The 12139-nt window shown below is 43.6% G+C and overlaps 1 protein-coding gene across 1 annotated transcript in view; it reads left to right on the forward strand.

Moving 5' to 3' along the window:
- UBE2H (ubiquitin conjugating enzyme E2 H) overlaps positions 1–12139 on the forward strand; it is a 315337-nt gene that overhangs the window by 118264 nt on the left and 184934 nt on the right. Inside the window, exons 2-3 of the mRNA XM_069229338.1 lie at positions 2124–2200; positions 2681–2755. Coding sequence (XP_069085439.1) covers positions 2124–2200; positions 2681–2755 — 152 coding nt within the window. The remainder of the gene's footprint in view (positions 1–2123; positions 2201–2680; positions 2756–12139) is intronic.

A 12139-nucleotide genomic window follows, 5' to 3' on the forward strand; every position in this document is an offset into this window, starting at 1 on the left:
AGTTATCTGAGCGGGTATCTCTCTTATCCTGACTGGAGTGAGGCTCCCTACTTGGACAGGGTGCAAGCAGACTGCCATGTAGAGACCCCATTTCTAACAGTTCTCATCAGGGCTTGTGCTTCAAGGAGGGCTAGAGAGGATTTGGGAAAATATTTTGGGGGCATTTTGGTTATGAGAAGTTGAAACCTGTGAACAAAAGCTGTGTAGTTCAGTAGGTTTCTAGAGGTAGCTGGTAAGACACTTTATTGACATGGGCTAAGAGTTTCAAATTGAAGGTAGGAAGTAGAGGGGATCTTATTTGATTAAAAGAAAATTTATTCAGTTGTTGCAGTGGTAGACCATAAAAGAAAATGGATTCAGTTGTTGTGGGTGGTAGACCATGAGCAAGTCAATTGCAGGACGGAAGATGTTCGGTGGGAGTTGAATGTAAGATAGATAGTGTTGGAGAGCACTGTCTTTGTGGAAGCTTGAGCATCTTTTCATGGTTATAAGAACGTCTGAGAAACTTTATAGAATGTAACATTGATGTATTGGCTGGCACAGAGAGTATTTGTGCAGTGGTAGGTCTAACGAGGTTAGTCTTTCAGTAATATAGAGCCAAAATTATTGGATTTGGGCATGTAAGTGACGAGAAGCCCATGTTTGAGTGATGATCGAGTAGGCATTAAGTGCCGGGAATATTTTAGCTGAAACAATTGTTTTTTGACACTGAAGTTGTGATTTGCGCCAGTTGATGTATTGTCAAAACCTTTCATTGAAAAGGATGAATTAAAGCAACAATCGAGGTAGAGGACATTTTGCTTTCTTTGATTTATCTAAATCATTTTAAGATTATTTAAAGTTAGATTTCAAGTTGGTCTTATTTAGATTTGGGGTTGACGTTCAACTATCAGTCATGCATGTGGGTATGGCAGATCCATGGACACACTGAGCTATAGTGTCAGTGGGGAGCTCTGAAACATTGGAGAACAGATGTAGTTATGTTGAATGTATTGTTAATTTAGCCACAATTTTGAATAAATTGATGGTCTGCAACTGGAGTCTGCAGAAGACCACATTACAATGAGTCCATCAAATTGAATCTTTTAAATTGGTGTAGGCCACATCTGAGGTCTTAAGAAGAGGTGTATTTGGAGCTGTTGGACTTGATGGTGTTTATTCTGACTCGATTAATGTTTTTCTGACTTGCCACCCAATCCTACCGCTGGATGCTGTAAACTTGCCAATTTGCACTAAGTTTCCTACTAGCCCTATTTGAGGGGGGTCGTTCTAAAGTGTATAATTCCAAATATGTCTTCCTGCCCCCCCCTTAGCCCCGCCCCCCAAGAATTTACCACGTACATCCCACATTAGAAGGCGAGAAGTAGATTTCCACTGGCCTATGGAAGTTAAAGCGACTATCTGTTATCAACGGTAAAGGGAATAGATTAATTCCACAGTTCAGCATGCAGTGAGAGGGCTCTTACAGATTCACTAACCTGTATAAATGTTGGTATCTTTGCTACTTTACTTGCCATTATCAGATATTGTCTGCAGGCACATTGTGCTTGAAGTTATTGATTTGGAAAAATGACTCTTAATTTAAGAACATGGCTGTTAACAGTGCAGCCGTTCATTTAATGTCTCTGACTGCCTACAGTTCGTGTTGGGTCCGAAAGAAGGTGAGACATGATCCGGTCTTAAGTTAGCAGTTTGTTTGTTTTTCCCTCAGTTGAGCATTATAGTTCTAGACGTTGTCTTAGGAGAAAGGGAATTGGATGGACGATAGATCTAAGTATGCCACTGTGCACCACCATTTCCTTCATGTGTCTAAATGTCCTTGCTGCTAATGATTGCTTTGATTGTAGTTGAAGGGAAAGTGTGTTGGTGTGATAGTATGCCTTAAAGAAACAAATTGTTTTCCCTGGAGCAATTGAATATGTTTTCCAATGTGATGATGCCGGCTTGAGCCAGACAGATGCTCTAAGTATTCATATAATCTTAGAGCCCTCCCCCACCCCCTTCTACCCCTGCCTTCTAACCACCTGTTCTTTCCACCCCCACACCAATGCCTTCTCTTTTATATTTTGCTTTTCTGTATTACTTTAATGCCACCTGCGTATCTTGCCTTAACTCAGTGCCAGCATTGAGAGCAAACATGAGGTCACAATCCTTGGAGGACTCAATGAATTTGTAGTGAAGTTTTACGGACCACAAGGAAGTAAGTGTACCGTATATCAAATGTGTTTGCTATTAATTTTGTTTGCCAGAAAAGTAGTACGTTTGTGACTCTGGTTCAAAGCTAGCACTGCTTACAATGCAGTTAGTAATGACACCACACAGCCTTACTATAGGCAGACTGTCTAAGCTTTATCAGTGCCTGTCTAGTATTGTTGTTCCATTTTACTAGTGCTAGGTGTTTTTCAAATAGTGAAATTATTTGAGTCTTCCCCATTTCTGATCAGAGATTGATCTTATTCCAGACTTAACCTATCTACATGGGAATCCTAGTGTAATGAGAAAAATGAGAAAATGACTTGTTATGCATCTAAACGTCTTGCTTCAGGAAGTATTGTCTTTTTGTACATTACGCTGATGAAGGATGCTTCTTAAGTTGGTTATCCACTTAACTGCGTCTTACAAGGAGGTCTGGAAATCAGACTTTCAGTAATTGGTATTTTCCCTTACTTTTTTTCTTAAGCACCATATGAAGGGGGCGTGTGGAAAGTTCGAGTGGACCTTCCTGATAAATACCCTTTTAAATCTCCATCAATAGGTAAGTGATTCAGCAGTGTCTGTTACACTAATGTGCAGGGAAGTGTATGAAGTGCAGAGCGCAAGGCCACCACATTCTTGGGTCTGAATCAGGGCACTGCTAATTGTTGCTTGCTGTATTTCTTTAATGCAACTTCTTCTTTTGATATGGTCCTGCTAGTGAAAAATAGGTCACGTTTAACATCTGTTTTGCACCACTTAAGGTTTACGGACACTTTATGGTGAGTTTACTTGTGTATTTGACTGGTTGAGCAAAGTGATGTTACATGTACTAATTGTTTGCTATTAGGCAGGCATGAGGGTGGGGGGGGGGCATTAATAACCATTTGACCATTAAGAAATCGGTCAAGCCTATTCTTTCTATAGAGGTCTATCTGGGGCATCCCCTCCCCCAAGATCTGTAACAATTGGCACATAATTATAAGGCCATTCAAACTGCATAGAATTCTAACCTCCTTTGATTGCTTAATGAATCACCCAACAATTTGTTTCTAGATGACTTATGCACTACTGATAATTTTCGGATTCAAAACATTTAGCATATGGTGACCGGTGACCTGGTGTTAGGACGTTCCTTGCTTGATGTCCCTCATACATGTATATTTTGGACTTCTCTCTCAATAAGAATTGAGTAATATCATCTTTGATCTTCTTGGATATTTGTTGTCTTGCTAATCGAATCAGAGTAAAGTGGGCTCTTTTTACTACCTGGCACAGCTGCATAACAACAAACCAAAAACAAATAAAGGTTTGCCTATCACAATATTCATTTAAGCTATCGGACATTCTGCAATTTAGAGAACACCAGAAGAGTCCGAGACGTAGAGATGGAAATAAATGCGAACTTTGGTATCTGGTAGATTACATTTCAGACATTTGTTGGATTCATTCTCAGTTTAGGTGTCTTGTCATCTTGTCAGCTGTGGATAGAAAAGAAATGGTTTCTCCTTAGCAGTGTAGCTTTAATAATATGTGAAGATCAATAGAAACATGCCGGTTATAGTATAGACAACCTTCACTGTTGGCAAGCATCCCAGACCTTTGTCTAATGCAACAATATCTTGTAGTTTGTTGCACCATTTGCCCTTTACCTTCACGGTCTGACTTGGCAAAATGAGTACTTTCAATTTTATGACTGCTTTCCTTGTATACTTGATGTTTAAGTGCAGAAAGCAACACTGATTATGAAGCACATATTTAAATCTGGAAAGTTTGAACCCAGTGCTCTCACATAACCCACACCAAGAACAAATTGCACCATAAGGCACGTCTTCTGAAAACTCTAAAACACGCTTGTCTGATACAAACACTCAATCCAAACATTTTGAGGTACCAAGTTAGTTTCAGATCGTGAGACCACAGTAATGGATACCAGTTGCTAGTCTGCATATGCAGCAGGATGACTGATTTCGGTCTTCAATCTTACTTTATTTAAAAATGTAATGGCTAAATGTTTGTAAAGAGTTTCTAGCCAGAGCCTGCAACACTACTGCTACTGGCTCTGGTGCACTGTTTTCAGTAATCCCATTTATTGCTATGGTATTCTCTAAATAGCTTAACAGTGTAATAGCAAACCTGGTTGTGCATCCCCATTTCTGTAAAGACCCCTTGATCATCTTGAAGGCAAGACCCGCATCTTGACTCCCAGAAGAATCTAAGTTTTCCCAGAATTTTATTTGCTTCAACTTCACTAATGAAAAGTATAATACACCCAAAGTTATAATTGGGATATCATCTTCAGCAGGTTTGCTCTACCAAAGTAAGTGAGGGGGCTATTGATCCATCAGTTTAATGGCATCTCAACTTGTTTTATTATTTTTTCCTATAATTAAGGAGAAGTATGGCAGTAAAACCTGTTATCTGAATAACCAAATACTTCATTTCATCTGTCACTTGTGGTGAAGTGTAATCTTGGTTTCATGCCATTTTATAAGTTCTTAGTTTATAATTAGGCTGATAGCTCATAAAACTCAGCACTTACGTTATCTTCTCGAGGAATGGTATTTAGGGAGTCAGTTGTTTACATAGACCAAAAAAGCTGCATGAGATGACTTCAGGATCTAATCTTAACATTTGAGCTAGAGTTAAAATGTATAAATTAAATAGGACAGTAGATGGAAAGGACATTCCCATCTTTTGGATCTGGCTATTGTGTATATCTATCAAGCACCCATTATTATAAAATGTAGGCATGAGGAGCCTTATTTCACACTTAGTGCTGCTACTATTTGCTCACCCAGACAAATGGACTTCAGCGTAGCCTGGTCAAAGGTCTTAGTGATGTCCAGTGCCAGTGGGACTTACTTGACATCAGCGAAGTTAATAGATCCAACAGTTCTATAAATTTTATCCACTTTCTCGAGAGGATAAATTCCTTTTGATCCCAGTGTACACGAAAATATATTTTCTGATTTTGGTTGTTGACCAGACTAGGACTTGCAATTATTCTTAAGTGGGGAGATAGGTCACTACCACTAACAGCAGTAGGGGGTCTTCATTTATTTTCAAGACTAATCTAATAGTTGCTAGCACCTAAGCCTTAGGGGGTTCCCCTTCCCCTGTTAGGACACAAACATAATGTCATCAGTAACACATTTGAGGATACCAGTGCCAGTTGGTTTGCCAGTTTACGTTCCTAATATTTTCCCTGACATATTCCAAAATATGAAACTTAAATTGCACCTGTTCCAATGTTGGCAGCGACAAATTTAACTCAGCCAGTCAATTGGTTACCTTCAACATTTTTGGGGTGCAAATCCTGTTTTTTTCGTATTTTAAAAATATCCCAGAAAAATGGCTATATTTGCCTCAGTCGTGGGTTTGCTAACTGGATCAGTCATTGCTCAAATGTGGAACTTCTCTACATCTGGTTTCGCCTTCCAGGTTATTGGGGAACTGCATGTTTCACTATATTCAGTCTGTTGCTCTTGACTCATCTTCCACGTCTTGGTATTCACCTCATCTAACCTGTGGCAAAGGCCCAGCTAAATGTCATTCATTTTCTTCCTTGAGCATTTTGAGGAGATCCCAGGTTAAATAACTAATCGAATCTGGGCTTCCTGCAGTTGTGTACTCTTACACTTATTAGCTACTGATATTTACTGCTGGGTCAGTGTTTGTGTGAAAAATGTCTTCCAAGCATCCCGCACCAAACGGAGGAAGCCGGAACTAAACTACATGTCAAGAATTAATTGGTAGATCATTGACCGACTAAGAATCCTTTAGTTTATCAAGGGTCCACCTTCTTTGCATGGAATGAGATAAAATATCCAAAGTCTTTCTGACCCTGGCTTGAACGTAAAGGTGAATAGGACAATGAATGTATGTCTCTGAGAGCTACCTCTAAGTGTCTGTAGATTAAAAAATAAGCTAGCCTTGAAAAGGTGATGGCTTTTTTTATTATGAAATGTATAACAACACTTGACCATTTTTGTTCCCCGAGAATCAGTCAAGCTAACCTCCTTACCTACCTATATAACAGCGCACAAGATTACAGTATCTTGATACAGTGGATGAGCAATCTAACACACACTTCACTATGGGATTGAAATTACCCACTGTCGTATTCAAGCATGGAAACCCTAGTATTTTGTCAAAATGCTTCTGAAGCATGCTGCTGTGGATCCATAGGAGGCTACTGAGTAATTAGATAACCAGTTCTCTACTGCTCTGCATTATCTATTTAAACTTGGGCCGGTGTTGCCTTAAAGCTGTATTTGAGTGCTACACCATTGGTGTTAGTGGTCTGAAAATAAAATATGCAGCTCTTCAAACAAATTCTGGCAAAGTGTTTCTTTTGTCTCTTGAAGTATCAAGTATTTTTGCACATTTTGGGGCAACTGTTGACCCATTTACATTTCACATTGTTGCTCCGTTCCTATCCATCGTCGGCAGTGATGCAGCATTGTCAAAAGCATGGGATAATGAATTGGCAATGGCACTGATGAGGCACATGAGGATTTTATTACATTCTGACCTTGCTCTCTTGCCCTGTGAAGCCCCCATGATAATACCCACCTCCCTCCTTTCCCAGCATAGACTCCAATTTGGCTACGAATGTTAATCCACCCCATGCCCCCTTTTTCAATATTTGTCAGCTGTTAAACCACTCATCTTGTTATAACTCATTGTCCTGAGCATTGCAGAGCAACCCGTTTCTGGAGTAGCTCAAATCTTTGGGCTCCGCCATTCTTTTCCCCTTTTCCCATTGTCAGTCCTCTCTCTGAATAGATTGACTTTGAACGGTTTTTGATTTGAGGACAGTAGACAAGATTTTTTTCTCTCACCAAATACATTAGGCAGTTCACAAGAATCTTCCTCTGTTTTCTCCTGTTTCAGTTCAATCTAAATGGGCCCCTATGAACCCTTTGTATTTCAAGGTAAAGGGTATTAGCCAAATCATACTATAACACAGTCCTGTAAAGTTTATTAAAAAAAGGCTTCATGTTGCTGCCCTATGCATCTTCTGGAACATTTAAAATCCAACTTTGATTTGGCCCAAACTGGTTAACCACATCCAGCCTCTCCAACACAGTTGTATCATAGACCAGAGTCGCAAAATTGCCCAAGGGTTTTTCGGCAATATTTTCCTGACAATTACCTGAAATGTCTTACAGAGGCTTAGTTCTTTAAGCAAACTCAACTAACTTCTTTCAAAAAAATTGCTTTTGGAAGCAGAATTTCCTGCAGACAGATGGTCAGAGACCTCAAATTTTACCTTAAATTCCAAAACAATAGGAGATGGAAGGGTTCAGTAACATTGAGAAAATAGGCCAATGGGCAATTTCTTTAGAAACCCTGACTTTTGACTTAGTGATGATCCCCCCCAAAAATCACCCTTAATCCTAAACATTCCCTTGCCACCCAGAAATATATACCCACCCTAAACCCTGAAACAAAAAAGGCACACAAAACCAATACCCACCCTAAAAATGGCCTTTCCCCAGTGTGTGTATGTGTGTGTGTGTGTGTGTGTGTGTATATGTATGTGTGTGTGTGTGTGTATGTATATATATATATATATATACATATATATATACATATATATATATATATATGTGTGTTCGATGGCATGTGTAGCTGCAGATACACATGCTTTGCACATCCCGCCATCTAGTGTTGGGCTCGGAGTGTTACAAGTTGTTTTTCTTTGAAGAAGTCTTTTTCGAGTCAAGAGAGCGAGGGACTCCTCCCCTTTCGGCTCCATTGCGCATGGGCGTCGACTCCATCTTAGATTGTTTTTTTCCCGCCATCGGGTTCGGACGTGTTCCTTTTCGCTCCGTGTTTCGGTTCGGAAAGATAGTTAGAATTTCAGAAAATTCTACGGTATTGTTTGCGTTAGGTATCGAGTTAGTTACAACAGATCGACACTGACTTTTGAAGAGCTCCAGTGGCCCTTCGGGGTTTTTTCGATCCCCCGTTGGGGCCTGGTCGGCTCGACCACGTGTCTCTTCAAGGCTGATGGAACGGACCCCATTCTGCTTCTGCCCCAAATGTCATAAGTATCCATATACAGATCAGCACCTGGTCTGTAACTTGTGTTTGTCTCCAGAACACAGAGAAGATACTTGTGAAGCCTGTCGAGCGTTTCGGTCGAGGAAGACACTAAGAAACCGAAGAGCAAGAAGACTGCAAATGGCGTCGGCGCCGACAGGACAAAGACGCTTGGAGGAGGAAGAAGAAACCTTCTCCATCCAGGACTCGGACTCGGAAGAGCTCGATCCCGAAGAGACGCCTAAAACCGTGAGTAAGACGTCGACACACACAACTCACGAGAAGACCACAAAAGCCCAGGGGACGCCACCGCCAGCAGGCCATGGCTTAACCCGAAAAATAGGTGACGACCATCGGCACCGAAAAAGGGCACGCATGTGTCGAAGTCATCAGACTCCGGTCGAGATACCGGCACACAGCAAACTCTAGCCCGAGACAGCGGGTCCGAGCAAGTTCGACACCGAGAGGGCGGCACCGAAACAAGTCGTCACCGAGAGACCGGGACGCTGAAAATAAAGAAGGTGTCGTCTGAGCCGAAAAAGGCTACCGAAAAGGTTTCAATTCCGAAACATCCAGCCTCGGAACCGAAATCAGGTTCCTACACAGAGGAACAGGGACTGTCCTCCCAAATGCAAGGACATAAGTTCGGACAAGAACTACAGTCAATGGAGCCAGACTACACTCAGAGAAGGCGCCACATCCAAAAGGACACAGGGAAGATAAGAACTCTTCCCCCAATTAGGATGAAAAGAAGACTTGCCTTCCAAGAAAAGGCCAAACAGCCACAGGCAAAGGTGGCAAAACAAACAACACCGCCACCATCCCCACCACCATCAACGCACACATCACCGGTAGCCACTCCACCACTGATGCAATCCCCAACTCATACTGGAATGAGTCAGGATGATCCCGACGCATGGGATCTTTATGATGCGCCAGTGTCAGATAACAGCCCAGACTGTTACCCAGCGAGGCCGTCGCCACCTGAAGACAGTACAGCTTATACACAGGTGGTGTCAAGAGCAGCTGCATTTCATAACGTCACCTTGCACGCAGAACCTATTGAGGATGACTTTTTGTTTAATACACTATCCTCCACTCATAGCCAATACCAAAGCTTACCTATGCTACCTGGAATGCTAAAACACTCCAAACGGGTGTTTCAGGAGCCTGTGAAGGGCAGGGCCATAACTCCAAGATTAGGAAAAAAGTACAAGCCGCTGCCAACAGACCCTGTATATATCACGCAGCAATTAACACCAGACTATGTGGTAGTAGGGGCAGCTCGCAAGAGAGCAAACTCTCACACCTCAGGAGACGCACCACCTCCAGACAAGGAGAGTTGCAAGTTCGACGCTGCGGGGAAAAGGGTTGCAGCACAAGCTGCCAACCAATGGCGTATTGCCAACTCACAGGCACTGCTGGCAAGATATGATAGGGCTCATTGGGACGAAATGCAACATTTCATTGAACACTGTAGGAAGTTGGCTCTGTATGTGCTATTTCAAAGTAAGGAATAGCATGCACAGAGTCCAAGGGTTCCCCTTAGAGGTAAAATAGTGGTAAAAATAGATAATACTAATGCTCTATTTTGTGGTAGTGTGGTCGAGCAGTAGGCTTATCCAAGGAGTAGTGTTAAGCATTTGTTGTACATACACATAGACAATAAATGAGGTACACACACTCAGAGACAAATCCAGCCAATAGGTTTTGTTATAGAAAAATATCTTTTCTTAGTTTATTTTAAGAACCACAGGTTCAAATTTAACATGTAATATCTTGTTTGAAAGGTATTGCAGGTAAGTACATTAGGAACTTTGAATCATTTCAATTGCATGTATACTTTTCAAGTTATTGACAAATAGCTACTTTAAAAGTGGACACTTAGTGCAATTTTCACAGTTCCTGGGGGAGGTAAGTTTTTGTTAGTTTTACCAGGTAAGTAAGACACTTACAGGGTTCAGTTCTTGGTCCAAGGTAGCCCACCGTTGGGGGTTCAGAGCAACCCCAAAGTCACCACACCAGCAGCTCAGGGCCGGTCAGGTGCAGAGTTCAAAGTTGTGCCCAAAATGCATAGGCTAGAATGGAGAGAAGGGGGTGCCCCGGTTCCGGTCTGCTTGCAGGTAAGTACCCGCGTCTTCGGAGGGCAGACCAGGGGGGTTTTGTAGGGCACCGGGGGGGACACAAGCCCACACAGAAATTTCACCCTCAGCAGCGCGGGGCGGCCGGGTGCAGTGTAGAAACAAGCGTCGGGTTTGCAATGTTAGTCTATGAGAGATCAACGGATCTCTTCAGCGCTGCAGGCAGGCAAGGGGGGGCTTCCTCGGGGAAACCTCCACTTGGGCAAGGGAGAGGGACTCCTGGGGGTCACTTCTCCAGTGAAAGTCCGGTCCTTCAGGTCCTGGGGGCTGCGGGTGCAGGGTCTTTTCCAGGCGTCGGGACTTAGGTTTCAGAGAGTCGCGGTCAGGGGAAGCCTCGGGATTCCCTCTGCAGGCGGCGCTGTGGGGGCTCAGGGGGGACAGGTTTTGGTACTCACAGTCGTAGAGTAGTCCGGGGGTCCTCCCTGAGGTGTTGGTTCTCCACCAGCCGAGTCGTGGGTCGCCGGGTGCAGTGTTGCAAGTCTCACGCTTCTTGCGGGGAGATTGCAGGGTCTTTAAAGCTGCTCCTTGAAACGAAGTTGCAGTCTTTTTGGAGCAGGTCCGCTGTCCTCGGGAGTTTCTTGTCTTTTTCGAAGCAGGGCAGTCCTCAGAGGAGTCAGAGGTCGCTGGTCCCTTGGAAGGCGTCGCTGGAGCAGAGTTCTTTGGAAGGCAGGAGACAGGCCGGTGAGTTTCTGGAGCCAAGGCAGTTGTCGTCTTCTGGTCTTCCTCTGCAGGGGTTTTCAGCTAGGCAGTCCTTCTTCTTATAGTTGCAGGAATCTCATTTTCTAGGGTTCAGGGTAGCCCTTAAATACTAAATTTAAGGGCGTGTTTAGGTCTTGGGGGTTAGTAGCCAATGGCTACTAGCCCTGAGGGTGGGTACACCCTCTTTGTGCCTCCTCCCAAGGGGAGGGGGTCACAATCCTAACCCTATTGGGGGAATCCTCCATCTGCAAGATGGAGGATTTCTAAAAGTTAGAGTCACCTCAGCTCAGGACACCTTAGGGGCTGTCCTGACTGGCCAGTGACTCCTCCTTGTTGCTTTCTTTGTTCCCTCCAGCCTTGCCGCCAAAAGTGGGGGCCGTGGCCGGAGGGGGCGGGCAACTCCACTAAGCTGGAGTGCCCTGCTGGGCTGTGACAAAGGGGTGAGCCTTTGAGGCTCACCGCCAGGTGTTACAGCTCCTGCCTGGGGGAGGTGTTAGCATCTCCACCCAGTGCAGGCTTTGTTACTGGCCTCAGAGTGACAAAGGCACTCTCCCCATGGGGCCAGCAACATGTCTCTAGTGTGGCAGGCTGCTGGAACTAGTCAGCCTACACAGACAGTCGGTTAAGTTTCAGGGGGCACCTCTAAGGTGCCCTCTGGGGTGTATTTTGCAATAAAATGTACACTGGCATCAGTGTGCATTTATTGTGCTGAGAAGTTTGATACCAAACTTCCCAGTTTTCAGTGTAGCCATTATGGTGCTGTGGAGTTCGTGTTTGACAAACTCCCAGACCATATACTCTTATGGCTACCCTGCACTTACAATGTCTAAGGTTTTGTTTAGACACTGTAGGGGTACCATGCTCATGCACTGGTACCCTCACCTATGGTATAGTGCACCCTGCCTTAGGGCTGTAAGGCCTGCTAGAGGGGTGTCTTACCTATACTGCATAGGCAGTGAGAGGCTGGCATGGCACCCTGAGGGGAGTGCCATGTCGACTTACTCGTTTTGTCCTCACTAGCACACACAAGCTGGCAAGCAGTGTGTCTGTGC

This window comes from Pleurodeles waltl, chromosome 4_1, assembly GCF_031143425.1.
Source record: "Pleurodeles waltl isolate 20211129_DDA chromosome 4_1, aPleWal1.hap1.20221129, whole genome shotgun sequence".
Lineage (NCBI taxonomy): Eukaryota > Metazoa > Chordata > Amphibia > Caudata > Salamandridae > Pleurodeles > Pleurodeles waltl.